General features: G+C 42.9%; 1 protein-coding gene across 1 annotated transcript in view; it reads right to left on the reverse strand.

The window, feature by feature from the left end:
- MYO18B (myosin XVIIIB) overlaps positions 1-27,463 on the reverse strand; it is a 1,710,199-nt gene that overhangs the window by 1,147,976 nt on the left and 534,760 nt on the right. Inside the window, exon 14 of the mRNA XM_078665559.1 lies at positions 15,026-15,196. Coding sequence (XP_078521685.1) covers positions 15,026-15,196 — 171 coding nt within the window. The remainder of the gene's footprint in view (positions 1-15,025; positions 15,197-27,463) is intronic.

Raw genomic sequence — 27,463 nt, forward strand, 5'->3', positions numbered from 1 at the left:
CCAGCTTATAGAGCCTTCGTTTTCCGTTTTTCATGCTGTGGTGCCTTAAAATATAATCTTGTTGCATTTTACCCTACGCTATTCTGAGCGTCTTCAGTGCCTTCCACAGCTATTAACTGCTCTTTAATACCCTGCTTTACCTGCAAGAGGTGTGCTTGCATATTTTTACTATTTTTCTTCTTTTTTTTTCCCTGCCTCCTGAGTGAATCATTATCCTCGGGCTTTGGGATTTTCCTTAGCTCTCTGAAGTGTTTGTCTCTTCTACTTTTGTTTGGGAGGCTCTATGGCAGCAAATATGGGCTTGTCGCCGACTGCTAAAGATGCAAAGGAGTCGAAAGCTTCTCTTAAGAGACTTAAACAACTATCTCCTACACCTGAATCCTCTCAAAAAGATACTAATTCTACTCTGGAGGCTATTCTGACACGTCTCAATGACGTGAATGACATTGCGCAGTCTACTAAAACTAATACAGACTTACTGCAGGTGGAGGTATCAGCCATCAGAAATGATCTTAAGGCTCTCTCCATTCGTGTCTCTGCCACGGAGACACGCATTAGTGGCGCTGAGGATACTCTGCAGAAGCAGTCTAGATCTCTTGTACAATTCGAGCGCTCAATGGCGGCTTTGCGGAGGGATCTAACTGAGCAGGAGGACCGTAACCGTAGATCCAACCTCCGCATTTTTGGCCTTCCTGAAGAAGCCGAGAAAGGTGCTCCGTCTATGATTGACTTCTTATACCAATGGTTGCCTTCTACTCTGCAAATTTCATTTCAAAAAGACTTTGAGCTGGAACGGGCACATCGTGTCCCCACTTTCCGTTCTAAATCTGCTACGCAACCACGGGCTGTCATTTTTAAACCATTGCGTCATCAGCACACGGAACAAATTTTGGCTCATATGCGGAAGATTAAAGTTCTTTCTTGGGAAGGACACCGTATTTCGATTTCTCAAGACTTTGCAAGAGACACTGTGATAAGAAGGAAAGGTTTTCTTAATCTTCGAAAGCGTCTATCTGAAATGAATATCCCTTTCTCCTTCTCTGGCCCTTCCAAATTTCGCATTACCTTCAAAGGTCGCTCTCGAATCTTCGATGAACCTGCTGACTTGGCCTCTTTTTTAGACAATCAGATGGAGCTACAGATGGAACTTCAAATGGAGGCTTCGCGTCTGCCTGGTGCTTCTGGCACTTGATGTGACTCTTTGTCTTCCTTGTCTTTTCTCTGTTTTTTCCGGGTCTATTGAGTTTACCTTTTGGACCTGCGTGCTCTGTGGGTGATGGTGCGCATATGGCTTTCTTTTGTGACTGTTGTTGTCAGTCACCTTTTTCGATGATGTTTTTATTCTCGTAGTCGGTGTGCTCTTTTTCCCGTCTTCATGATGTTGTCATTTGACATGGTTTTCTTCCTCCTTATGGTTTGTGTTGTTAGTCTTCGTTCTCTCCTTCCTCATTGCTATATTAGACATATCACATATCTGTTTCCTTGTTACGTTTTGTAGTAGTAGTCTGCTTCTGTATGATCTTTTTCCCGGTAACCATTTTTGCGTCTATTTATTTTGGTTATGTTGCTACAATGTGTATTCATATTTCTTCTTTCCTCTATCCCCGTCCTTAGATTGTTTATTTCTTTATCGTTTTTGGAGTAGTCTACTTTCTCACTTGCTTTGTACTTGATATTCCGTCGTGTGTGCCCATTCTTTTTGTATGTCTTTCGTCTTTTTGACTTCAATTTGTCTGGTTCTGTTTCGTATTATGATACAAGCGTTGGTCATAGGCTCATTATTATCTATTTTCTATAGTTGCGTTTAGCTGCTCTCACCATGCTATGATTATTGTACCTTGCATTTATTTATATGCTTACCTAGTTATTGTTTTAATGCTTGGACTGCTTTACTGGTCTTACATGATCTTTTCTATGAGGTCTCAGATATTGCATCACTTTTATGTTTTACTATTAATTTGTCTGCATATCATATAGGACTTTCTTATCTTTTATTGTTCCTTCCTGTTCTCCCTGGTTACTTCTAACGGAGTTTATATACCTTTTGCATGTCAATTCATTGATTACAAGTATCTTTAAATATGTATTGTATATTTAGGTTTACTATATACTTCCATTGCTGTTTCATTGCTTGTTCTGCTTCTCAGCTATTTACTATTTCCTTGTATTGGTGCTAGGCTATTGCAAATCTGTGCACTTCTCTTATACTGTATAATAAGCTAGTCTAGTTTTATTACACTTTTTAGTCTCTTCTTTACCCTCTTCTCTCTTCCTATATTTCTGATATGTTTCTGCACTTTCGTGTCAATTATTATGCAAAGTTCTCTATATTTAAAGCCAATTGATTGTTTGCTTATCTTGCGTTTTTTTCATATTTATCCTCGTTATGATATAGTTCCTTGTATTTATCTAGGGTAGTGCTTCCTTATTTGATAGATTGGCCTCCTGCTTCAGTGCCTTGCTCTAATGTATTTCATCTCTTTTCTTTCTGCTACACCCTGTAGTCTTCTTGTAATTATGTTTTTCTTCTATTTATTCTACTTTTCGTCTACTTTTATGCTGTGTTCTTGCTGTTTTCTTCCTTCTGCTAAGGTATTACTATAATTGCGACTTGCTATTGCATTTCTTTTGCTAGATTTCTCTCTCTTTTCCATCTATTTCTCTTTTTTTGATTACTTTATATGCTCTTTGTGAATTCACTTGATATATGCGTATTCTCTTTATAAATTCATGGATGAATTGTTTTTGTACTACTCTACTGTTATTGGTTTATGTTGCAGTTGTTCCTATCTCCTAATTACGTATATTCAGTTGTATACTGTTTTGGGGTTGTTCATATCAATTATAATCATTCCTCATGATGGTCCCCTTGCTCGCCTTCCCACGTTCCCCCTGGTATGAATTTGGTCTTTTTCAGACCTCCCCTGCTGTTTCTTTTCTCTCTTCTTTCTTCTCCTCTGTTGTCTTTTTTCTTCTTTCGGATTTCCCTCATGGACTCTCCCGCTGCGACGTTAATGTTTGAAGTCTGGATGCCTGTATTCGTGCGGCTTGCTTTCTGTTTGCCATCTATGGATTATGTTATTTATTTATTTATTTATTTTTTTTTTTAATTTCTGTCTATGCCAGGCTTGAATGTGTTGTCCCTTAATGTTAAGGGTTTAAATCATCCAGTGAAACGGTCAAAAATCTTAGATTATTGCAAATCTCTCTCCTCGGATCTAGTCCTTTTTCAGGAAACAAAGATTTCTACCAGAGAGGCGCTATTCCTAAAGAAAGAATGGGTTTCAGATGTTGTCTGTTCCGATGCTTGTGGCAAACGAAATGGAGTCATTACTTTAATTTCCAAAAATTCCGGTTTATCCATAATCTCTTCTGAGCACGATACTGAGGGTCGGTGGCTATTAACTAAGTTGTCTGATGGTAATGCTGATCTTTACATTATGAACATTTACGCCCCTAACAAGGATGATCCGTCCTTTTGGAAGACGGTTACCAAAAAATTAAATGACACACCTCATTCTGGGAATATTATGGTTGGTGGGGATTTTAATTTACCAATGGATCCCATTCTAGATAGGAATTCCGCTTTTCAATTTCGCCCTCCAAAATCCCATAAACAAATGCTTAACATGTGTTCCATTAATCATCTTCAGGATGTGTGGCGTCTTCACAACCCTACTGGTAGTGATTTTTCCTTCTTTTCTTCACCTCATTCTATCTTTTCTCGTATTGATTATTTATTGGTTCACTCCTCTCTTGTTTCGTCTTCCTCCTCTCCGCTTATTCATCCTATTCTGATTTCTGATCATGCCGCGGTTACTTTTACATTGTTGTCCTTTGCCCCTAAATCAAGAGCTCGCTCCTGGAGATTAAATACAGAAATTTTGCATGATACTTCTCAGATTGATGAGTTCTCTAGTGCAATCGAAACCTTTTTCCTTGAGAATGAAGGCTCAGTTTCTTCCCCAATTGTCCTTTGGGATTCGTTTAAATGCACTTTCCGTGGCCAGGTCATTAAATGTATGTCAAGGAGGAATGCGGCTCTTAAAAAAGAACTTACAGATCTCGCAACTGAAATAAAAAAGCTGGAATCTACCTTTCGACAGTCTAAGGATAAATCTTGCTTACAGTCCATCAAGCAGTTAAAATACACATATAACACTATAGTAACCAAAAGAGCCCATATTGGAGTTCAGGCTCAGAAATCTAAAAGGCTGTTGTTCAAAAATCGGGCTGGGAAAATTCTTGCGGCTACATTAAAATTTCAGGATTCTTCCTTCAAGTCTTCTCAAATCTCTTCTATTAACGCTCACCTTGGTTCTAAAAAATTTCAGACTGAGGAAATTCTTGAAGTCTTTCGTGAGTTCTATAATAATTTATATACCCCTTCTAATCAGGCCTCTTTTGAGCAGTGTCAGGACTTCTTGAAGTCTGTCCCGGTGCAGGCGGTATCCGGGGAAGATAGCAATTTTTTAAGTGGTCCGATTACTCCTGAAGAAATCATTGCCGCAATTAAAGCCACGCAAAGCTCCAGGACCTGATGGTTACCCTATTCTGTTTTATAAGACTTTTCTTCCTGTGATTGTTCCCAAGCTTCAATCGGTCTTTGACGCTTTCATTAAGGATGGGTCTGTGTCTGGCACGGCGGCTGATGCTACCATTGTAGTAATTCCAAAAGAGGGAAAGGATCATTCAGATCCAAAAAACTTTCGTCCTATTTCCCTTCTTAACATGGAGGCTAAAATTTTTGCTAAAATCTTAGCCAAGAGATTAGAATCCTTTATTCCTAAACTGGTACATCCCTCTCAAACGGGTTTTGTAAAAGGCCGTCTTGCGCGTGATAATATACGTACCTTTTGCCATATTCTCGGTTCAGATAAACGTTCTCATCTCCCAGCCGCGGCCCTAGCTCTTGATGCAGAAAAAGCCTTCGACAAGGTTTCTTGGCCTTTTCTTCGTGCTGTCTTGTGTGCTCATAATCTTGGAGACTCCTTTATTAATATGGTCATGGCTCTCTACTCTCAACCTAGAGCTAACATAAGAGTCAACGGTGCTACGTTGTCCTTTTTTAATCTTCGCCAAGGCACTCGACAAGGTTGTCCTTTATCTCCACTTTTGTTTTTATTGTCCATTGACCCTCTCCTCAGGTTGATTGAGTTACACCCAGACATCAAAGGTTTTTCTTTTGGTCCTCATTGTATTAAAACTGCTGCGTATGCGGATGATGTCCTCATTTTTTCAGAAGATATTGCCTTGGCTATTCCTGCTATCTCGGATACGATTTCCCTTTTTTCGAAGGTCTCAGGATACACCTTAAATAGGGATAAGACTGAAATGTTCCCATTAAATGCCTACTGTTTTTCTACGCATATGGGTTCTGCTGGTTTTAAATGGCAGTCTAAACAATTAAAATATTTGGGTATCTATTTTTGTTCGACCTTATATGCTACAATTACTTATAATGAATCCCAGACTATTCTTAAAGTACGTCGTCTTTTGGACACTTGGTCCCCGAAACACATCTCCTGGTGGGGTCGCCTCCAGACCCTTAAAATGATGATTACACCTACTGTTAACTTTGTGTCCTCTATGCTCCCGGTGAAGCTATCGGATTCCTTCTTTCATGAACTTGACGTTCTAACCTCTAAATTTTTATGGAATGATAAACGGGCTAGAATTTCCTATAAATTCTTACGGAAGCCTTATGACATGGGGGGTTGCAATCTTCCTGATTGGGAGAAGTACCAAACTGCCTTTTTGGCGTCTCAAGGTGCTCTGTGGTTTTCTTCTCCCCCTATTCATATTCCTTCCTGGTTGTTAATAGAACAGGAGTTGGCTTCTCCATTACCGACTGCTTCCTTTTGCACTGCGTCTACCTTGTCCATCCCTTTTTCCCGCTCTATTATTCTGGATACTCTTGCAGCGATTCGGAAAATAGACAAGAAAGTGGCGATTCCACTTCACAAATCTAGATGGTCGTCTATTTGGCGGAATTCTAAAATTAAAATTAATATTGATCCCTCTCTGATATCTTATTGGGCTTCTAAGGGGGTCTCGCTTGTTAAACATCTTTATGGCGCTAACAATGAGCCACTACCTTTTTCCTCCTTAGCTCAACAATATTCTTTAACTAACTTAGATTTTTATACCTTTCTTAAAATCAAAGTAGCGCTGGCTAAGGTGCGTCTTCATCCTACTTCTCCTACGGTTTCTCTCTTTCATATCTGGACTAAATCGGGTCATGTAGCCTCTAAAATCTATACATTTTTATCAACTGTTTCATTGCCTACGCAGACAGTTGCTCAAACAAAATGGTTGCACCATTTTGAGCATGGTCTTACTGACCATATTTCTTCAGACACTTGGCAGTTGATTGGTAAATTTTCTTTTCTCAATAAAATCGCCCCATCGCTAATGCAATCTAAATTTTTCTCTGTCAACCTTCTTCATTGGACTCCTGTTCGCTTACATTCGCTCAATCTCAAAGATGATAACTTATGTTGGAGCTGCGGTTTATTGGCAGGTGACTTTCCGCATATGTTTTTTGAGTGCTCCCTCCTTCAACCCTTTTGGGACCTCATTCACAAACACCTAATGATCATTTTTAATATTAAGTTCCCACTTTCTTTCCCATTCATTTTATTAGGTCCATTAGCTGCTCCAACCCCTCTACCCTTGCATCCATTGGATTTACAGCTGTTGGATCTACTATTGACTATTGCAGTGAAAGTCATACTTATGGAATGGAAATCCTTTTCCTCTGTTTCTTATCATACTTGGTGGGCTTGGGTTTCCTTTTTACGAAGTGCTCATACCTCGGTTGATCATGCTCACCTGGCTCCCTCTATTGCAAGTGGGGTTTGGACTGCTCTGGATAACTATATGGAGTTGTCGTCCAAGGGGTTGGTTGACCAATATCCCTTCGATTTGTCTGGATGAATGACGTCTTGTTTCTTGTGTTTGTCGGGTTTGTTCGTTGGGAATCCTTCTCTCTTTCTTTCTTTTTCCTCCTCCTTATCTGTCTTCTATCTCTTTTTCCACTCTTTCCCTTTTCTGTTTCATTCTTTCTTCCTTCTTCTTTCCTGTCCTCTCTTCCCCTGATTATACCAACTGATAGTGATACTTTTGGTGGTAGACTCTGCCTAAGATATTAACTTATATTATTAATTACTTTTTCTGTTTTTGGCAGACTGCTTCTATATTTCGATATATTTGCTATGACTCATTTTTGATTGTCAGCTTCTGATTGCTACTCATCTGTTATCAATTGTATCACTTTTACTTATAATCTGTATCTTCATTTGCTTCTTTATAACAATAAAATTCTTTTGAAATGAAAAAGAAAATCCGAAGGTGCCAGACTGGATTTGAAAGATTTTTCAGCATGGCCCCTGTGTACCAGTAGGTGGCATCGTGCAGCTCTGCATCAACTCTGCTCCACACCAAACCAAAAGTGATGACTGGAACTGCATAAAGACCCCACCCAAGAGCATTGATGTCAGTACATCTGTGAACATTGTCTGCGCACTCACACACGGAGAGTAAAAACCAATTGTTTATGGCAGTGTGCAGATCTGCAGTGAGAGGGAGTAGCCACCTGAAAGAGCATTACCAAGTAAGTAACTTGTTCTTCTGGTGGATACTTCTAATACTAGATTACTTACGGTTATAATAGATACTAAAGCAAAACCTCCCCGGTGGGAGGCCTGTGGAATGACTCAGACTAACAAGTCCTGCAGGACCGAACAGCCAAGAGCCCTTTCCGCCAGACCTGGCTGTCAAGGCAGTAGTGCTTTGTGAATGTGTACACTGATACCCACGTAGCAGCTTGACAAATACCCTAGACAGGTACTCCACATGTCAGCACAGAAATAGCAGCTTTGGCTAGTGGATTGAGACTTCAATTCCTCGAGCAGGTACTTATTGTCCAGCAGGTAGAGGATCTTGATGCAGAGGACTATCTACCAGGATATTGTCCTCCACTAAACTGCCTAGCCTTTCTTTATGCCAGAGAACATTTACAGACAACAGATCGTCATTGATGCCAATCATGGAACTGTTCAGCCTTCTTTCGTGGTGCAAAACAATGGAGTCCCTCCTCTTGTTTCAAGGGGTGAGGTGGAGAAAAGAACATTGGCGTGTGAGAGGCTGACTAATTTGAAACAGAGTCACAGTCTTCAGTAGAATGGCTATCCTTGTCTGAAGTGTCAATTTTTCCTGAAAGAAGGTGGTGTAGGACGGCTGTACTGAAACAGCTTGAAGCTTACTCATGCAACGAGCTGATGTGATTGCAATGAAGAGAATTGTCTTCAGGGTCAGGAGATACAAGGGACAGCTGTGCACAGTTTAAACAGGGTGCACATAAGAAAGGTAGGGTCCAGATTAAGGTTAAGACTTTGGGGAAATATGTGGATCAGACCTTTATAAAAGCACATCACAACCGGTGAATTGCTATTAGGCCAAGAAGCCTCAGTAACACCCTCACTGAGACCCAGGGCAGAAGCTGAAACATTGGGATCTTTGTCAAAATGACCTGGACTTGTTGATCCAGAGGGAATATTCTGAAAGCACACCTCATCCAGAATTGCTCTGAAGAGGGAGGGTGTCTGCGTAGTAGTCAGCTGCAACGTCTTCAGGTTGATTGTGAACCCCAGCAATGCAAGGAGGTTTGCCATCGTCTGGAGGTAGTCTACGACTGACTGCCGGGGGCTCAAAACTCAGTCGTCAAGGTATGGGAAGAGTGACACCCTTGATCCCTGAAGATGGGAGGTGACTATCGACATTGCCTTGGTAAACAGTTGATGGGCACTGGTGAAAGTGAAAGGGAGCATGGCAAACTGAAAATGCTAGTAGCTCACCTTGAACTGCAGATAGTGCCTATGGGCCTGCAGGATGGGTGTATGGAAACAGGTGTCCTGTGGATCCAAACAACACCATCCAGTTTCCAAGGTCAAGAGCAGAAACATATTGGCAGTGTGAGCATTTTGAGTATGGCTTTCCACAGGAAGAAGTTAAGGGGATGAAGGTCTAAAATAGGGTGGATGCATTCACCCTTCTTCAGAAGATGGATATAATGAGAATAACAGCCAGTTCCTATCTCTCAAGTCAGGACCCTGGCTATGACTTTTTGTCAACAAGAGCCTGAATATCTTGTCGCTAAACAGACAAATGGTCCTCTGAAAGCTGCTCTGATAAGAGTTGGAGTTGCAGCAAGACAGAAAGAAAGGCAGGGAATAGACGTATTGTAATATCTGTAGGACCCACCTATCGAATATTCCCCCCCCCTGAAGTAATTGTTTAATCCCAAGTCCAACTTTGTGGTTGTGTGCCATTATAGGGAAACTAAAGAGGCATAGAGACTGCTGCAGGAGGGGTTTAGGAGTGGGAAGTCGCTGTCCCTGAGTCCTGGACATTGGCTGCTTGATCTACTACCTCAACTCTGAAAGGAATGGTGTGACTTTTGTTGGAGGTGGGCATTGATGCTGCTTGTAGACAAAACCCCTAATGAGGACACAAAAGGGGAAGCTTTACTGTAGAAATTGCTGTGTGGGTGTAGAAAGACCAAGGAAGTGTGCAGTAGCTCTACATTCACCGAAAGGGAAACATTTGTTGAAAGGCACATCTATGAGTAATGCCTAAAAATCACCTGAGAAGCATGATGATCTCGTTCACATGTGGTGCCGAAGCACTGCACAATAGCCAATTACTCTGTCTAAGCAGTCGTTTGTGTGCAGTCCTAGCCAGATGATGTATTGTGCCAAATTAGCATGAAATTCCTCTGGGGTAGCTGGCAGGATTTCAGTGAGTCAAATAAGGCATCTGAATACCTGCTTAGCAAGCAGCTGACTTTGCCAGAATGAAAAGAGAGCCCAGTGGAAGTGAAAATCCTCTTTCCTTAAGCCTTTCTTTCGGGACTTTCTGCCTAGGTGGGTAGTCGGGAAACAAATGAGGATAACTATTAGGCTCTCAGGAGTAAGGTGATGTGTCAAAAAAGCAGGGTCCCTCAAAGTGGGTCTGTGATGACAATAAGTTGCATGCCCTCAACTAGCATCAATAGTGCTGGTGCTTAAGTCGTACAAGTCGTAGAGTTGGCTTAGAAGCTGGAGCCAAACTCAAAGGAGGTTCAAGAAGCACAGACAGTGCAGAGGGCGGACCTACTGGTGGCAACTCGACTGGAGGGCTCCTTGGGTCCATGGGGCCAAAAGCCATGCAAGAGGGAGCCGGTTGGATACCAAAGTTCAATCTGTTATGATGTTGCTGATGGATCCAGCAATTTGGGGTGCATCAGAACTAGTTGCGGAATCGGCTCCTCCATAGGGGACCAAGAACAAGATAGGGAGAGCACTTTGACATCCTTGCAGAAGGCGAGTGGTGAAGCTAGGATGAGGCACTCTTGGACGTTTTGTGTTTTTTCTTCAATTTGAACCTATCCAAAGACTTGGATTATAACGATGGCCTATTGCGGTACCAGCTCAGAGACCAGGAACAAGTCTGTGTCCTCAATTTCAGAACCAGACCTTATATAAATTCCTGCGACATACAGCTTAAATTTGCTGTGACCGATTGCCTTTTGGGTTCTTTAGTGCACAATCCCCTCTTGAATTGAAGTTGCGGCCTGAACCCAGAAACCAGAGGCATTCCTCGGAAGGGTCTGTCACCAACATGTGTTGGAAATTATCCCTACAAGGCTTTAACCCTGTAGTGTTAGGAGGGACATGTTCCCGTGCACACTGGAATATTTTAGGAAAGAATACTCATCAACCGATGAGAAAATAGATTGAGCTACCTTGGATTCTTATTCAAAGGCTGGGAAAGAAAAGAACTGATGTCAGTGTACTTCGATGGCGCCTTCATGAGATTCCAATCATTGCTTCTGAGGAGGAGCTACTGGCATGCATGGGCTATGATGCAAATCTTCCTGATCCAGTATGGATCCTGGGATATTCTAAAAATGAGGAATATAGGGTTAGAAGTATCCATCAGAATTTCTATTTAATGCTGGCCTTTTGTGAATCAATCATTCAAATGTATTTACAAAAGCCAGAAAAAGGTAAAAAAAAGTAAATGCTGGAGAACCTGTAAGAATAAATTTCATATCCTTCTGCTGTAGCATGAACAAGCGTTAAATGAACGTTTTGTGGTGAAAAGCAGAATGTAATCATCTCAACATCTTTTTAGTAATTTTCTGTTCTCATTCAACAAACAAGAGTAACCGTGATAGAGGAATTGCATAGGTTTAAATTATGGATTACCCAGGGTCACAGCTTCTAACACCTGGCTTTCCTTTTAGTTCACCTGGCATTACCTCTCTTACCCTAGTACAAGTAGTCCTGACGGCAGCATGAGGACAGCAGAAAGGAAAAAAGAAGGCTCAGAAAACTTTATAGCGTATTTTTTACTTTTTGCCCTTTCCAAGCTTCTCCACTCTGATTGAGGGGCAAGTTAGAAGGAAATGTGTAAAATCAACCATGTGTTCCCCTCTGGCTTCTAGGGTCTGTGATATTACTTTAGCTACCCTCTGACTGCTATGCAAGATTACATATGCATTCACTGTGTACAGGCATTGAACTTAGCTGAATTTTGTGTGGGTGGGGTAAGGGGATGAGCAATCAAGCACCCCTGCTCCATGTTGCATGGTGATGTTGTGAGATTATCATGTCACTTTATCTACAGTTGTTTCTTTCTCCTACTGCTGCCTCCCACATTCTCAATATCACCAAAGGATGCTATAGAAAACTTCATCAAATAATTTTATGCCAGGAGGATGTGCATATTAATGATTTAGGGTATGGGAGTTGATGGGGGGGGGGCAACCATTCATCTATTGATAGTCTGAGGTAGTAGCAGCTAAGTCCCCTGGTAGCATCAGTTTGCCTAAGCCCAATGTTATCTGTTTGTTAGGTGTGGAGTAATTATGTGGATGATTATTTGTGTTAGGGGAGTCATGGGGTATCTGCTCCACACTATCTATTATGCTGTGGGGGGTTCCCATTTTTATAAGAGAGACAATCTCTCACATTTAAGATATGTGGACACGCTAAACCGGACTCATGGTGGATACAAACTGGAGATCCAATACCAAGATGGTTAAAACATGGTGTAGCAGTAGTGATGGGTAAACACCTTCACCGAACTAAAAAATCATAGGGTGCAAATATTAAGAAATCCATATTAATTTGTGGTTGATTTGAATCCGACGTTGTGTCTGAGCAGTTTGCGGTGTATTTGTGTGTTGACAGGACAACAAGTGGGGGCCAGGATCCTTAGGGGAGATTGTCCCTTATTTTCCACAATGTACAGTGAATCACAATGGCACAGGACTCACGCACCTCACCGACACGTTGCGTCATGTTGCGTGAGGTTGCTGTGCCGTTAGTGCACCAACTTGGGCATTTTAACCCCCGATAGCGGGTTCATTTTTCACAAATGGGACTTGTGGCTGAAGAGGTGGAGGCAATACCAGCTAACCTGCTAGGTTGCAGCAACCAGTACATTGTGGATGTTGCCTGGTTTTTAACAAACAGAGTAAATTTGGGGTATGATCAATGCTGTTGGTCTTTGGGGTCATGGGACATCTGCGATGCATTCCTAACCCCACCTCCAATGAGAACATTTTCTTGAGTGCCACATAAGTATCCATCCTTGCCCTTGCAGATGTGTACCAACGATCTGGTAATCAGATAATTCAAACCGTGTGTTGCAATTGTGATTGCTTAGTCCCCCATCTGAATAAAGAAGTTACTATGTAGCTGGTAGGAAATACAAATATGGTTGAAAGCAGTTTAGACTCAACCTGTTGTATGTGAGCTTTGTTTCAATTGAATCTAGGGCAAGCAGATTTGGTGGAGTGTGTATGTCAGTGGCGGCTCCTCGGCTATGGCGGAGGAGCGTTCCCCACTGCTTTTAAGCAGTGCAATTGAAGGAAATTAGTTATTATCATTTTATGTTTCCATGCTGCTTTGCGGGCGGGCGTGGCAGCTCCATTCTCAGAGCAGGGCAGGGGAGGAGTGGTTTGCCCACTCCTAAGTGCACATAGGGCTGGCCAAACAGTCAGGTGCACTTTCCCTGTTCTCCATGCAGGCTGCATTACAGCCTGTGTGGAGGACATGCCCATGCCCCCATTCCCTGGCTGTGCATTGCAGCGTTGTGATTGGCCAGGGGAGCCTGGATGATTGTCAGTCACAATGCTGCATCGCAGCATTGTGATTGGTCAGGGGAGCCTGGCTTCTTACCAATCACAATGCTGCATTGCAGCCTTGTGAGTGGTCAGGGGAGCTTAGCTGTGCTTCCTGTTCCTGGAGCATGATGGAGGAGAGCTGAAACTGAGACGCGGGAACCGGCGGCAAGGTAAGTGTCTATTTATTTTTCACCTTGAGCCCCCCCCACTTGCACCCACCAGACCCCATCCCGCGCCCGCACCTGCCTCACCACCCTCGAGCAATGCTGGCCACCACTGGTGTATGTATTATTTTTGGCAGGAGGCCAAGTTGGCAATCAACTATTCAGGTAATTAACACATCATTTCCTAAAACAAGTTGTTGCTAACAAGCACTGACAAAAACAATAGATCAGGCTTTAATGTGCTAACAATTGTAAAGAAAGACATTCACAAATACAATTTGCATGCACTGTATCACAAATATACACAGTTTTGCCAATGCTGGGGAAAGGTAGTACAAATATTCAATCACTGTAGTAGTAAATGTTTTTATTAGTTCACTTTGTCCAAATAACATGTGTTAAAGGACCACAGTTACTTTCACTCCACTGAATGCAGTTATGTGTGTGTTTATATGGGTATATAACATGTTTGGACAATTTTATTACACAAAATGTAGCAGCATAAAAAACGTATATTTGACAGGCTTCCCCGTGGAATATGGGTTTCATCATCATAGTGGCAGGTCCCAAACCACTGTTCAGAACTTTAGCATTGTGAGTGCCACTAGCATTATTAAATTATTTGACAAGTTTATCTGAATTAAGAGGTAAAAAAAGAATTTGGAACACTCTCTGGCAACATTGTTTGTGAAATCTGCAAATTACGTGACAAAATATTTGACAAATGTTGTACATCTATAATTATGTTGAAAGGACTGCAGCTACAAAATTGCGTTAACATAAATCGCAGAAATCCACCGGCCTTTTGCCTTATTAATTTTGTTAGCCACATTTTATTCATGAAAAATAAACCTTAACATTTTACCTTCAACAACTGGCCATTGTTAGCTGCGCACTTGAAGATAACACCTTTTTGAGCACAAAACATACATAATAGGTAACGTGCAATACGGTCCTACATTGCCACCTGTTATAAATTTATATGAGATAATAAAGACATGGGTTTATGTAATTTGAACTGAACTCCTACAAATGCTAATACTATCTCAAACAACTTCATATCTCAGAATGCCATGTGTCCTCGTTTCTGGAGTCCTTAAATCATTGTGGGCATCTCGTGTTCCTTTCAGACTGATACTTGAGCTGGTTGCTAGGCTACCGCCCACCAGAGAGCGCTTTGACATACAGGAAGAGTCCGCTCAGTGGCAGATGTCAAAGCTGGCAAAAGCTCATCCTTGAACGTCACCTGCACACACGCAGAGGCACCTGAAACCCTGGAACTCAAATGTCAGGTGCAAAACTGAGGGAAGGGGAATGACAGTCTTCAGTGAGCAATGACAATGGCTGCACAATGGTGCATCTTTGGGGATGCTTCTGGGTTACCTGATGACATTTAAGTGCATCTGTTCAATATTGCCTCATTACACCTCAGTTTCAACCGTAGAATATCTCTTAATGTATGCTAGATGCCAACAGGGATGTCTTGATGTGTAAGCTAGAACTATTAAGACTGACATGCATAGGCCTGGCTAAAACAATCTGAATTGTGTTGTACGTAAAGAAAATGTATCTGACTGAGAAGTACGTACTTCACAGACAACCATATTCTCACCACATATTGAGTTGCACCCATATTAGCATTTTGAGCCGAGAGGCCAAGGAAGGAAGGGTTGTTTTTTCCTACCTGCATTCCTCTCGTCATCTTGGCTCAGTCGCTTAACTCCAGATGTGACTTGCTCGATTATCTGCTTCAAATGGTGTTTAAAGACGGCCGTCGACAGCTCCTCACAGTCGCAGCCAAGCACGTTTGCAGCATTAGTGGCCCAATCAAACTTCATAAACTGCTTCCTACCGACTGTCAGAAAGAAGAAAGAGAGCCAAGGTTATTACAGCTAGAGGCAAAGGTAGTTGCTTTCCTTGATCTGTTTTCTGCAAACATTCGGTTAGGTGAGACATTTGTTTGGAGGGAACGCAATTAAAAGGTGACAAGAACTTTGAGTGTGTTAATGCTTGATGCATAATCAAGTAATTAAATGTATATAAATACGAAAGTGTAATATCAGGAGAGCCCGAAGCTTGTTTTTTGATTGCAGGTTTATTGTGACATCAGAAAACATAACCACACTACTCGCTTGTAATTATTTATTACAAGTGAGAAATTAATCTTGGAATTTCCTCATAATCGCTTCTGCTCACTGTGTTCTATGACCCCCCACTCTCCCCTCACCTCAACAGGGCGATGAAGGAGTCTCACCATTCTTCTGCTGCAGGCAGATCATTTCTTCCCTCCATGTAAGGTTTTTATGACCCTGCCTCCCACCTACTTCCAAATGCCAATCCCACCTAACGAGGAGGCAAGGGGCTAAGCACCAAATCACCCCTATCATTCAGTTTCGGAGGCTCTACACCTTCACTAGTCTGTGGCCACTCCTGCAGGAGAAGGGAGCTTCGTAAACAATCATAATTGCATTTGAGAGGTGCATTCAGGGGCTGCTCATCTCTAATGGTGGAGAAGTGTTGCCACACTGATGCGAGTCAGTGACAAAAACCATAAAATTATATTAAAACAATAATAGTACATTTTTCTGTGATGGGCTCTGGCTGATGGTGCATGCATGTGAGCGGGCCTGGCAATGACAGGCAGGAGTGGTGGGCACTTAGAAGTGTGCATGTACGGTTGGCCGGCCGTCTACAGGCAGCCAAATAGACATGCACACTTCTATTTCTCCAATCCCTGTGTGTTCATAGCTGGGTTGGAAAAAAGCTACAGGCTCCCAGGCAGTGTCTTAACGGCAGACACACCTTTCTCGTCCAAACCATACTCCACAAAAGCAGGGGTCCCTCATGGTTCTATCATCTCGCCCATGCTTTTCAACATCTACATGAAGTCATTACCAGTACTGATCAATACATTTCACCTCATGTGCTATAACTATGCAGATGACACGCAACTACTCCTTCAACTGGAATGCCCCAAAGACATTGGAAAATCACTAATTTTCAGCTGTCTCAGAGCCGTGGATCAGTGGATGACCTAGAGCCATCTCAAATTGAATGCTTCAAAAACTGAAATACTCACGTGTGGCGATTGGAAACATTACAACCCGCTTGCCGCATGGCCTGATGAACTGGGATCACTGCCTAAAGTATCGAAGGAAGTAAGAAACCTCGGAATGACCATGGACTCCAAGCTGTCGATGAATGCCCAAGTGGATAAACTAGCAAGATCAAGTTTTGCTACTATAAAAAAGCTTCAACGAATTTTCCCTCATTTGGGATTTCCACACAAGGTCCGAGCTACTATCTCCCTTGTTCTGTCCAAACTTGATTACGCCAATTGCCTCTACCACGGATCTCCTTTAACAACCATGAAAAGACTACAACGGATTCAGAACTCGGCTGCCAGACTACTCTTGCATATCAAACCACGAGACCACATCTCCCCTGCCTTGAAAGCCCTGCATTGGTTACCGGTTGCCAGAAGATCCACGTTTAAGCTGCTTTGTATCACAAACAAAAGCAATACATGGAATGGGCCCGCTCTTCATCAGGAATAAAATCAACAAACACATTCAACAAAGGAACCTCCTCTCTAAAGGAGCATCTCGCCTCAAAATCCCACCATACAAGAAAAAAAAACATGGGTGGCACATCCTTCTCTGTTCAAGCAGCCAAACTATGGAACTCTTTACACCCCAATATAAGGTCCATCGACAACCACCTTATCTTCAGAAAACTACTCAAGATTTGGCTCTTTCCCACATAAGCACCATAAGCAAACAGAAATTTACAGCATATCCCTCTGTATACTAGCATTTTTTCCCCACTATAGATATGTACCTATCTTTGTGTATTACTTTGTATAAACATGTAAAATAATTATGTTGTTGTGAGAAAAAATAATAATGATAAATAAATAAAAATAATCTTTGGTCTACATGTACATACTTCCATTGTGCATCTATGTACCTTCCATGTACTTGGATCTGTGTGTCTGTTACGTTCTCCTGAAAAAGCATATCCAATGCACTACCCTATTTCTCATCCTGTGCCTCTATCAATATCTTTAATCTACATATACTTACCTCCTTTATGTATCTATATACTTTCAATGTAATTATGGATATATATATTTATCACTTTCTTCTAATTTAGCATTTCCAATGCACTACCCTTTTTCTCAGCCTATACTTCGCTCAATATATCTTCTAGCCCAACCTTCTGACTCATCTCAAACTTCTTCTACTACTCCTTCCAATACACTACCCTATCTCTCATCCTATATATCTATCAATATATCCTCTACATCCACTCTCTCATTGGGTCCAAACCACTACTATGATTGCCAAAATAAGCCTTTCTAGACTCTCTCCTACTCTACCCATCCTTGCATCATTTGACACATCTTTTACTATACCGATCCCCTAAAACAAACCTTTCTAAACTCTTTCCTCTGAGTCCCTCCAAAACTCCTTTTTACTCATCCAAAAGCCTCCTCCTATTGCTAAGACTTAAAAAAAAAAAACTTTCACTCTTTTATCCCTCCCCTATCCTTTTCAATCGAAATTAACAGACTAACATGTTCACTTCTCAAATTCCATATTAAACTATACTAATATACTACCCAAATAACTGAATAACATATCCACTACTCAAATTACTTCATATTTATTTTACTATACTAATTTTCAACAATAATCCTTTATGGGTTCCGGAGTGGCGTGCTCCTCACCAGAAAAGCGATTCAACACCCATCAGGGGTAACAAGTGCTATATGAATGCAAATCTTTCTTCCCCTTTTATCCCTCTGCTATTCTTCTCACTCCAAGTAACTGACTAATATCCACCACTCAAATTACTTCATATTTCACCATATTAATTCACCACTAATCCTTTATAGGCTTCCTGAATAGCGTGCATCAACAAGCGCTATATAAATACAAACCTTTGTCCTCCTCTATCCCTCTGCTATCATTCCAAATCCAATTAACTGACTAACCTATCCACCACTTAAAATGTACTTGCATGTTTCACTATACTAATTCAACACTAATCCTCTATGGGTCCCGGAGTAGTGTGCTACTCGCTGAAAAAGCGCTTTGACACCTCATCAGGGGTAGTAAGCACTATATAAATGCAATTACAATACAATACAATACAATAGAGAGCAGCATCTGGATTGGGAGGGGAGCCTGTGCCTTCCCAGAGACTGCGGGGAGCACTGAGGCCGCCATCAGCTTTGGGGCAGCGAGACATATGTTTTAAAAAATATATAATTTCTATCCTCAATTCCTCACCCCACCCTCTACCCCCACTAACCCCACCCCGCCTACCCTGAACGTTAAGCATGCGGTGTCCGCCACTGGGTGCAATGTCTGTTTATCGTACTCCCACAGGCTTTTCAGCTGCCAGTGGAAACAGGAGACAGACTAGCAGAACTGATTTGACCCACAGCAATGCTGCCTTTCTTCCCACTCAACTTTAAGGGAAGATAAAGTTTGCTTGCCATCCTGCCTCGAGATCCTTACCCAGGCTCTGAACCCAGCCCCACAAAAGATGGAGATCTATACAATCAACAGTGGGGAATTGCCCTGAGTGGACAAAGACTTCAAACACAAAGCCAAGGCCAATGGTAGGCTATCCCGGGAAGGAGGGAGGGTGTCTCTTGCTAAGGAATATGTACTGCTCCCCAGTAGCCTCAGCAGGGCTGGGCAGCGGAAAACAGACCATACTGCAGGCAGAGACTGCTCACTGCAGGAGCTTTTCTGCTACCGTGCCACTTCCAATTACAAATATGTTAGCCAGTCATTATATGGGATACAATACAATATACTTAACTGCTTATTTAAAGTGATATTGCACATCACTTTAGAACACCATTATCTCAAAGGGTCATGAAAATTTAGAGTAATAGAACTCATGGTGACATACAATATCTTTCACAGGAAGGTAGGGGTACAATACCCCTTGTGTACTTTGTCGGAGAGCTGAATTTACGATAGACATAGTTAATTTTTAATTTTATTTTTAAAGTTTTATATAGCGCTAGCTTGACCCGTAGGTATCAGAGAGCTTTACATACACACTGTAAAAACAGAAGTAAATTGCATTACATAGTAGGAAGGCAGTAAGGAAGCAAAACAGAGATAAAACAAAATACAACATGAAAATAGGTAAACAGTGCAGGGGAGGGAGAGAAAACAAACAAAGGTGGCTAACACAGTCCGGTCACCAACTATCCTTGAATGTCAAGAGAGAGAGGAGTCAACTCGGATATTGAAGTCTAGGTTAGTTGACGTTGGTCAGGAAAGTATTTGTTAAGGAGATGGAGTTTCAGGTCCTTTTTGAAACAGGAGGAGGAGGGGTTGCATCTGAATACTCTAGGGAGAGCGTTCCACATCCTGGGAGCGTTGCCAGAAAACGATTGGTACTGGGTGGTTTGTGTGTGATGCAGGCCAGCTTGTAAATACACCTCCCTTCCATAGGAAGCCAGTTGAGGCAGTTGAGTGCTGGAGTGATGTGTTAAAATCTTTTTACTCCAGATATGAGTCGAATGACCATGTTCAGCACTGCCCTCAGTGGGGCTAGGTGAGATTTTGGAGTTCCTGTTAGGATGCCGTTCCTGTAGTCGATTTTAGAGAGAACTAGGAATTGAACTACTGTCTTGAGGTCATCATGGGGAAGAAAAGGTTTCCATTTCTTGAGGTGTTTTAGTGAGAAAAGCGCACCTTTTGCAGAGTTTTTGATGTAGACCTCTATTGATAAGAGCTTGTCAAGGGTGATGCCTAGAGACTTAACTGAGTCTGATAGGATGAGAGGACAGTTTAGGGCAACCAGATTCTTGAGCCACTCTTGGATTGGTTGGTGGTTGCTTTTTGGAGAGAATAGGATTAGTTCCGTTTTATCTGGGTGGAGCTTTAAGTGGTTAGCGTTGAACCAAGTTTGGATCTCAGTTAGAGTGACATTGAGGTGTCGGATGTCCCTGGGTGATTTGATTTTGAAATAGATCTGGGTGTCATCAGCGTAAAGGTGGTAATTCACTCCAGCTTTTTTCAATATGATTGTGAGGGGTTCCATGAAGGGATTGAAGAGGGCCGGTGAAAGGATCGAACCTTGCGGGACCCCAAGTGTGACTGTTGTTGGTGAATAGTGGGTAGTGGAAATATTCCTTGGTTCAAAGCGGTCAAATCTACCCTGTCAGATATGGGCCTTATTCAGCTATGGTCCGATCCCAGGACCAGCGTGTTCCCGGGAAAAAAGGATATCTAAGATCAGTTTTTGGCCGCATATAGAAATAGACTGATTATGGAACATAGCTCATTAACCCTCTCTGGTACATTTCTGAGCCATAAAGTGGATACAAGCATGGAGAATTACTGGGATGCCATACGAAAGAGCATTGATAGGAAACTCTTCCATCAATTTAGAGTAGGAACGCTACCCTTGAGGTCGTTTACACACAAATGGAGGGGGGGGGGTGGGGATTCATGCCCATGGTGTCAAGACCAGAAGGAAACTTTCGGTCATTTCTTCTTTGTATGCCCTGCATATGTTGGCCCACGGAAAAAATGGCTAAAACCGATTTGCCAGAAGCTTAAGACCAGAGGGGCAGATGAGGCCTTAAGGTTGTTAGGGATGGTAACATCTCTCCCGGTGGCCATATCAGTAGCTACATTTCTAGGCTGGTCCTGGCTAATTAGAGTTAAACATATGTACAGTACTAGCTAGTCTGATAGTCTATTGTTTTATTATTAATACTATTAATATTTTTATTATTGAACAGCCAGTGATGTATTGTAATGTACTGTGTATTATGTGATTCATGCATTATGTTGGTTTTAATGTTATTCTGTGTGTTTTACTTTGGGATGTCTTTTATGGTAAACTGTACCGAAATAAAGACTTATGAAACGGAAACAGACTGTTGTTGGCTTCGAGAGACAGTAGTTGATTTAAATTTGTTGCGAGCGGTGTTGAAGGAAGGAGGTGAACCATTTTAGTACTGTGCCATTAATGCTGGAGCGCTTCGACAAGATTAAGAAACTATATTCTAAGAAACATTAAACAGTTAAGTCATGGGGTCATTTTAGATTCTATTCTTTCAATTCAGAGTTGTCTGATAGCAACCAAGTAGCCCTGGTTTAGTGTAACAACTACCATTTGTCTTGCCTTTGCAGAAAATAGACTATTGCATTCTGGGACTTGTCGTTTTTTTTCAATTTTAAAATTGACATTAAGTACCTAAAAATACATGCAAAATGTTATTGGCTCAAAATCCAAGACTTTTTCTGTCTTCAATAAATTACCAGCCAAAATAATTTTAGCATGCGTGCAAACCAGGGCCAGATGGCATTTTTCTGGCGGGCTGCAAACTGGATGTCTACTTTTAGTACAGAATGTCCCGGTACCACCCAACAATGTCCCTACTCCCCTCTCTATCCCCCCTCCCCCCTCCCCCCCGCCCATTCTAGTCACAGTCTCCTGCAGTGAGCTACTAATTTGAACAATGTTTCCAGAGCTGCCTTTGAACTGCTTCACATATCATTTTTGACACAAATTGGCACTAAATCATATTACTGATCAGCTCTCTCTAAATCATGGTGCCAGAATCTTGCCAAATTAAAAAAAAAAGAGCAATTCAGATTTCTTTTGTGCACTCAGGGGTGTTTGCTTTTTCGTTTCGCCTTAATAAAATGAGGATTATGAACTTCAGAATGCAAACAAAAATCCTGGATTGGAGCAGTTAATCGTATATGGACCTGCATAACACGGCTGCTTTAAATGTCAGAGACTAGAACTAAGGTAATCAAATGACACCAATTTGACTGGGACGCCACTTTTCCATTCCTCGGCTCTATCTTTACATATCATTGTTTACAGGTGTGTTGGTCTAGTGGGTTCAATTCGAGTGAGCCAGGCCTACAACTCCCAGAATGCATTGATATGTAAAAGCAAAGTCCAGGAATAGCACAACGGCGTATCATTGATGTGGAGTCATCGTGTCACCCTACCCAAACCCACAGTTCATTTTCAAGTATTTATTCTATTTTATGCTAACGTTCGACCTTTCTTGTGCATATAAAAGTGGAGTGAATGAGCTTAGCAAGCCTCTGCAAAGGGTAATTCAATTTGATGCGTGTTGCTCAAATAATGGAGCTAACCGATTGAGAAGTCAGCAAACATCATCTTAATTAATTTTTTTTTTTAGGTTCCGTCAATTCAGCTTTTTTTAATTAAAACACAATTTTACATGAGAAGGGGTTACATTAGCACAATCACTGAGCTCTGGCAGACACGCGCATCACTTTCTCACATCACTACATGTACAGCATTAGTACTTGGTGAATTTTGCTCTGGTTTCGGATGTCTGCGGAGGTGTGAGAGAGACGTTCTCTTTCGGAAGCTCAGCGTTTAACTGGGAGCACAAGACAGAGTACATCAGAGGGAGATCTACAGAACAGCGGTAAAAGGCAGGAACTGTGCCCTCATTTGTCATCCGAAAATTAGAAATTCATCTGCAAATTTTGGCAGTTCTAAAAGGCCGACCTAATGAGAACAATCTAACATTTTGATGAAACGCCATTTTAAAATATACCAACTTTCATTAGTAGCTATTATCACTTTGTTAGATCGTAAACTCTACTGAAATAATGTTATAATCATTTTATGTACGACTGTCAATCATGAAGACAGATACCTTGGACTCAGGTAAGAAATAATTGCGCAAGCCAATCCTAGAGTTTTCCTGGCCATGGCGAAAATCACCATATATTACCCGTCATCCCTCCACCCTCGTAGGCGCGTGCACACACACGCATATACACAAAAACATCACACACATACAAACAAAACAAAAACTATGGGGCAGATTTACAAGAAACTGACACATCTCTGCGTTAATACAGCGATGCGTCAGTTTCCTTGCGCCGCCATGGATGCGTCACATTTACACTGTGGTCCAAGGATTGACAGATGTGTCACACATCTGTTGGCGCAAAGGTAACACATTGCTGGAGTTGTGTCACAAGCACGACGTAGCTCCAGCAATTCTCAGGAAGGCCTGTACCTTTTGTGTTGTGTGACTCCTTACGCCTGCTTCAAGCAGGCGTAATGTTTTGATGCAGTCGCTTCGTAGAAGTGGTGCAGTGAAATCTTGTAGATTTTACTGCCTCACTTTTATGAGGCTTTCTTGCGTTGGAACGCCCACCCTGCATACATTATACCTGATGCAGGTATAATATGGCGCAGGGCTTTACAACATGACACATCTCCCTGAATGCGTCAGGTTGTAAATGTGTCACAAGGTGGCGCATTGTTTACATCTCCCATGCGTCAGAAAAGTGACTCAATGGTGGCTTAAAAGTGTTGCAAGGGGGTTGTAAATATGCACCTATGTATTTAATATGTATTTACATCATTAGCTAATTGAACACATTCCCATCTGTACACCTCCTTTCACTTAAAAACAGGCACACTGGGGGGAGGAGCCAAGATGGCGATCGGAACGGTCGCATAACCGCCTCGCTCCGTGATCTCTTCCTCCCCGCCACTTATCCTGTATTTTATCCTGCTCGGGGTGTTCCGAATTTGGTCACTGAGGAAGAGCCGTCACTTACCATCCTTTTCCGGGGCTCTGGCGTGCAGTGATTCCGGCGTTCTGCCCTGGTCACTTTGTTGGCCTTCCCGGCCCTGACGCCGGGGCCTCGAGTGCTGTGCCTGCCCGGAGATGATCGGAGTGCCGGCGGTCCGGAACCGGTGGAGAGACCCGATGGTGGGAGCCTGAGAGCCGCGGGCCGGGACCCCCGGGGCAGACCCGCCCCCGCTGGTGGGCCACCCCGCATGTCCGTTCGCCTACCGGCCCGAAGAAGAGAAGCCGCGCTGTCCGGCACCCCTCAAGTGAGAAACCCACTCCTGTTGTTAGTCCCGCCCGGGATCCGGTGCTGGGCTTCCCCCGAGTGCTGTGGGGAGCACGCCCGTTCTTCTGGTGACTCTCCTTTCTCCGCAGAGCGCCATCCGCCGCGGTTTGGCGGTGAGCCCTGGGGCCGCCGGTGCTCCTGATGGACTTGGAAGAACCTGCGGCGATGGCGGAGGGTGCTGTACTTAAGATGGCGGATGGCCCCTCGGGGTGTCTTTCTCCTAGAGACAGGGAGGTTGCCGCATTTGCTTTCTCCAGCCCTCGTTTGGTTTGGGCGGCCCCTACTCGGAGTGCTATCTGGTTTGCCCTGTCTGCTCTGCGGATCGACCTGTCCTTGAAATGTCGAGCCTTGGAGTTGCGGATAGCTGCCATGGTGGCTCCGCCATTTTGTGACGAAGTGTCGTCTCCCCGAATTGTACTGCCTGAAACTTCGCCGGCGGCTGTGCTGGGATCTCCGGCTGGGTGCTCGATTCTATGGGATCTAGCGGACCCGGTGCCGATGCTGCAGTGCTTTCTACATCCTTTTTTCTTTGCTTCGTGCTGGACGGCCCAGATACTGTGCTTGACCACGTGGATCTTTGAGGAACTTTTGCATTCTGACTGTTGCCTAGTTCTCCTGGTTGCTTCTAGTTTGCCGGGACGTTGTTTTGCGGAGATCCCACCGGCTTTTCCTGACTGGTATGGACCCACTGTGTTCTGCTGTTTTTTGGCTGTGGCGGGGTTGGGAAGCTCGACTCTTCATAAAAGTGGACAGGGGTGATCGTGCCCGGATGTCTGTGGGACCCTTTTTACATGGCATCTCCGGGCCTCGTTATTCTGGATGGTTCCTGTTTACATCCTGGTGTAGGCTTTTCTTGACTCTCCTTTTCGACCTCGATTAGTGCATTATTGTTGCGGGGGGGTAGTGTTTTATGTCTCGGTCGCTGGCTCCTCTCCTCTCTCTTTCTTCCTTTTCCTCTCCTTCCTTTTCTTATTCCCCTCTCTTTCTTCGTTATAATTCCCTTTCTCTTTTTCTATATTTCGTGTGACTCTGGGCGACAGGCACGCTGTTTAGTGGGGTAGGCCGTAGCCATTACAGTGATGTAGGGTGGGGGGGGTGTTTGTTATTTTAGTTTGTTTTATTCTATGGCCCCTTTTTTGCCTTTTCCAGGGGGTGGGCTATGTCCCTTGGTGTTTACTCCTCTGTTTCGCTAGCGTCTGCACTTTCTCCTTTTTCGGGGCGGGTGGGCTGTACGTGTGGCGTCCACTTTATTTGTTTGCTGGTATTCTTCCTCTATTCTGCACCTGGTATGGGCGTGTGAGGTCTTTGGGCTTTGCCCTACTGTGGTCGTCTGCTTGCGTGGGGGGCTATTTCCCTCCCGCCCCCCCCCCTTCTTTTCTGTATATGTTGCATGACGCGCTGGTAGATATGGTTGCTGCCTCCTTTATATAATGTAAAATGAAACCTCCTTTATCCTGGCGCTGGCGATGTAACGACTTTATTTGCATCCATCCTGTATTTACCCTATCGTATACATTGCTTTGTTATTTTGATTCTCCTGACTTTGCGGCCGGCCCCTGTGGTTGTAGGCCAGCGCTTGTACTTATACGTGTCTTTCAATAAAGGTTTAAAAAAAAAAAAAAAAAAAAACAGGCACACTGGCCATAGTCAAGGTCAGCGGTTGTCTCTGAGTCCGGAACGGTACAAAGCTCACACCGTGGTCTTTTCTTTTATAAATCATCGATTTTGGGTGTGACTTCTACTGACAGAACGCATCACTCGAGAAATATGCCCACTGTTTCACTTTTTTTATTTTTGAGTTTTATATGACGCAAACTCGACCACAAAGGTATCAGAGCGCTTTGCATGAGCACCAATTGCCAAGGATGGTGAAAAAGTTCATCAATTTTCTTCCGAGTCATACCAGGAAAACAATTGTTCAGGCATTGATCACCTCCCATCTGGACTATGCCAATGGCGTGTACCTAGATATATCCCTGGGTCTTCACCGGCGTCTCCAGACAGTCCAGAATGCTGCTGTCCGTCTGGTCTGCGGCCTCCCCCTTCGTGAACATATCACACCTCACAGGCTAAAGTTTGATTGGCTTCCCGTCCATAAAAGGGCGGAATTTAAAGCGCTCACTTTGGCCCACCGAGCAGTCAGGGGAAAGGGTTCTGCATACCTCTCCTCCTGCCTCCCTTCCTACAGCAACACCAGACTTCTTCGTTCCAGTTCTAAACACCTTCTCTCCACCCCCAGATTCAAAAAAGTACGTTCGGGGGAAAAACATTCCAAGTCTGTGCCTCCACCCACTGGAACAAGCTTCCCTTGCCCATTCGGTCCATACAGGAAGAACTCCCCTTCCGGAGAGCTTTAAAAACTTTTCTCTTCTGTTAAGCTCCATCTGAGTCAGACATAGCTTTAGTACTCACAGGAGCGCCGGGACACCCCGTTAGGGTATCTGTGCGCTATATAAGATGCCCTAAATAAATAAATAAATAAATTGCATTACAGACAGACACATTCATTTTGTTAGGCACGGGAAGATTTAGGGTCAGATTTATCAAGAGATACCTAATAGCGATTCGGTAAATAGCAAAACGCCATTAGATAATATGACTCAATTTTCACCCGTGTGCCGAAAGGCCCATAGGTCCAAATGGTGCATTAGCTAATTTGCGATTACCTAATTGGTACCAGCAATTTAGCGAATGCAAAGCCATGGGTGTCCGGGGGCCTAAGGCCCCCTGAAGCACTACCAAAATTTAAATTGTGGCCATGTAAAGTGCATACATGCCCTAGGGGCACATGTGCGCAACATGGCACTTTGAAAAATGTATTTTCAAAATTTGTACAAGGTTACCATCAGCTTGAAGTTGATGGTAATTACTGTTAACTAAATTCACAGTTCGCATTTAGGAAATGATTCTTACATGTGCATTAGGGTTTTACAAATAGCGATTCCCTATTTCCATTCACAATTTAGGTAATCACAATTTTTTTAATACTAAGCCTTTCATGCCTGCTAGCTCGAGACTTTGCAGCCTTACCCTAGGATTATTGTTACTTTTATTAAAATCCTTAGCAGCCCTTCAATCTTTAAGCCCTCTTCCTTATTCTAGGTCTTGGGAATATTTAAGTGTGGTGAACGGGTTTGTGGATATGGCTAGAATTTGGAATAATGTTCCTCTCCCTCTTTCGATGTACAATAGGCAGGATTCTTCCC

This window comes from Lissotriton helveticus, chromosome 11 (assembly GCF_964261635.1).
Source record: "Lissotriton helveticus chromosome 11, aLisHel1.1, whole genome shotgun sequence".
Classification (NCBI taxonomy): Eukaryota; Metazoa; Chordata; class Amphibia; order Caudata; family Salamandridae; genus Lissotriton; species Lissotriton helveticus.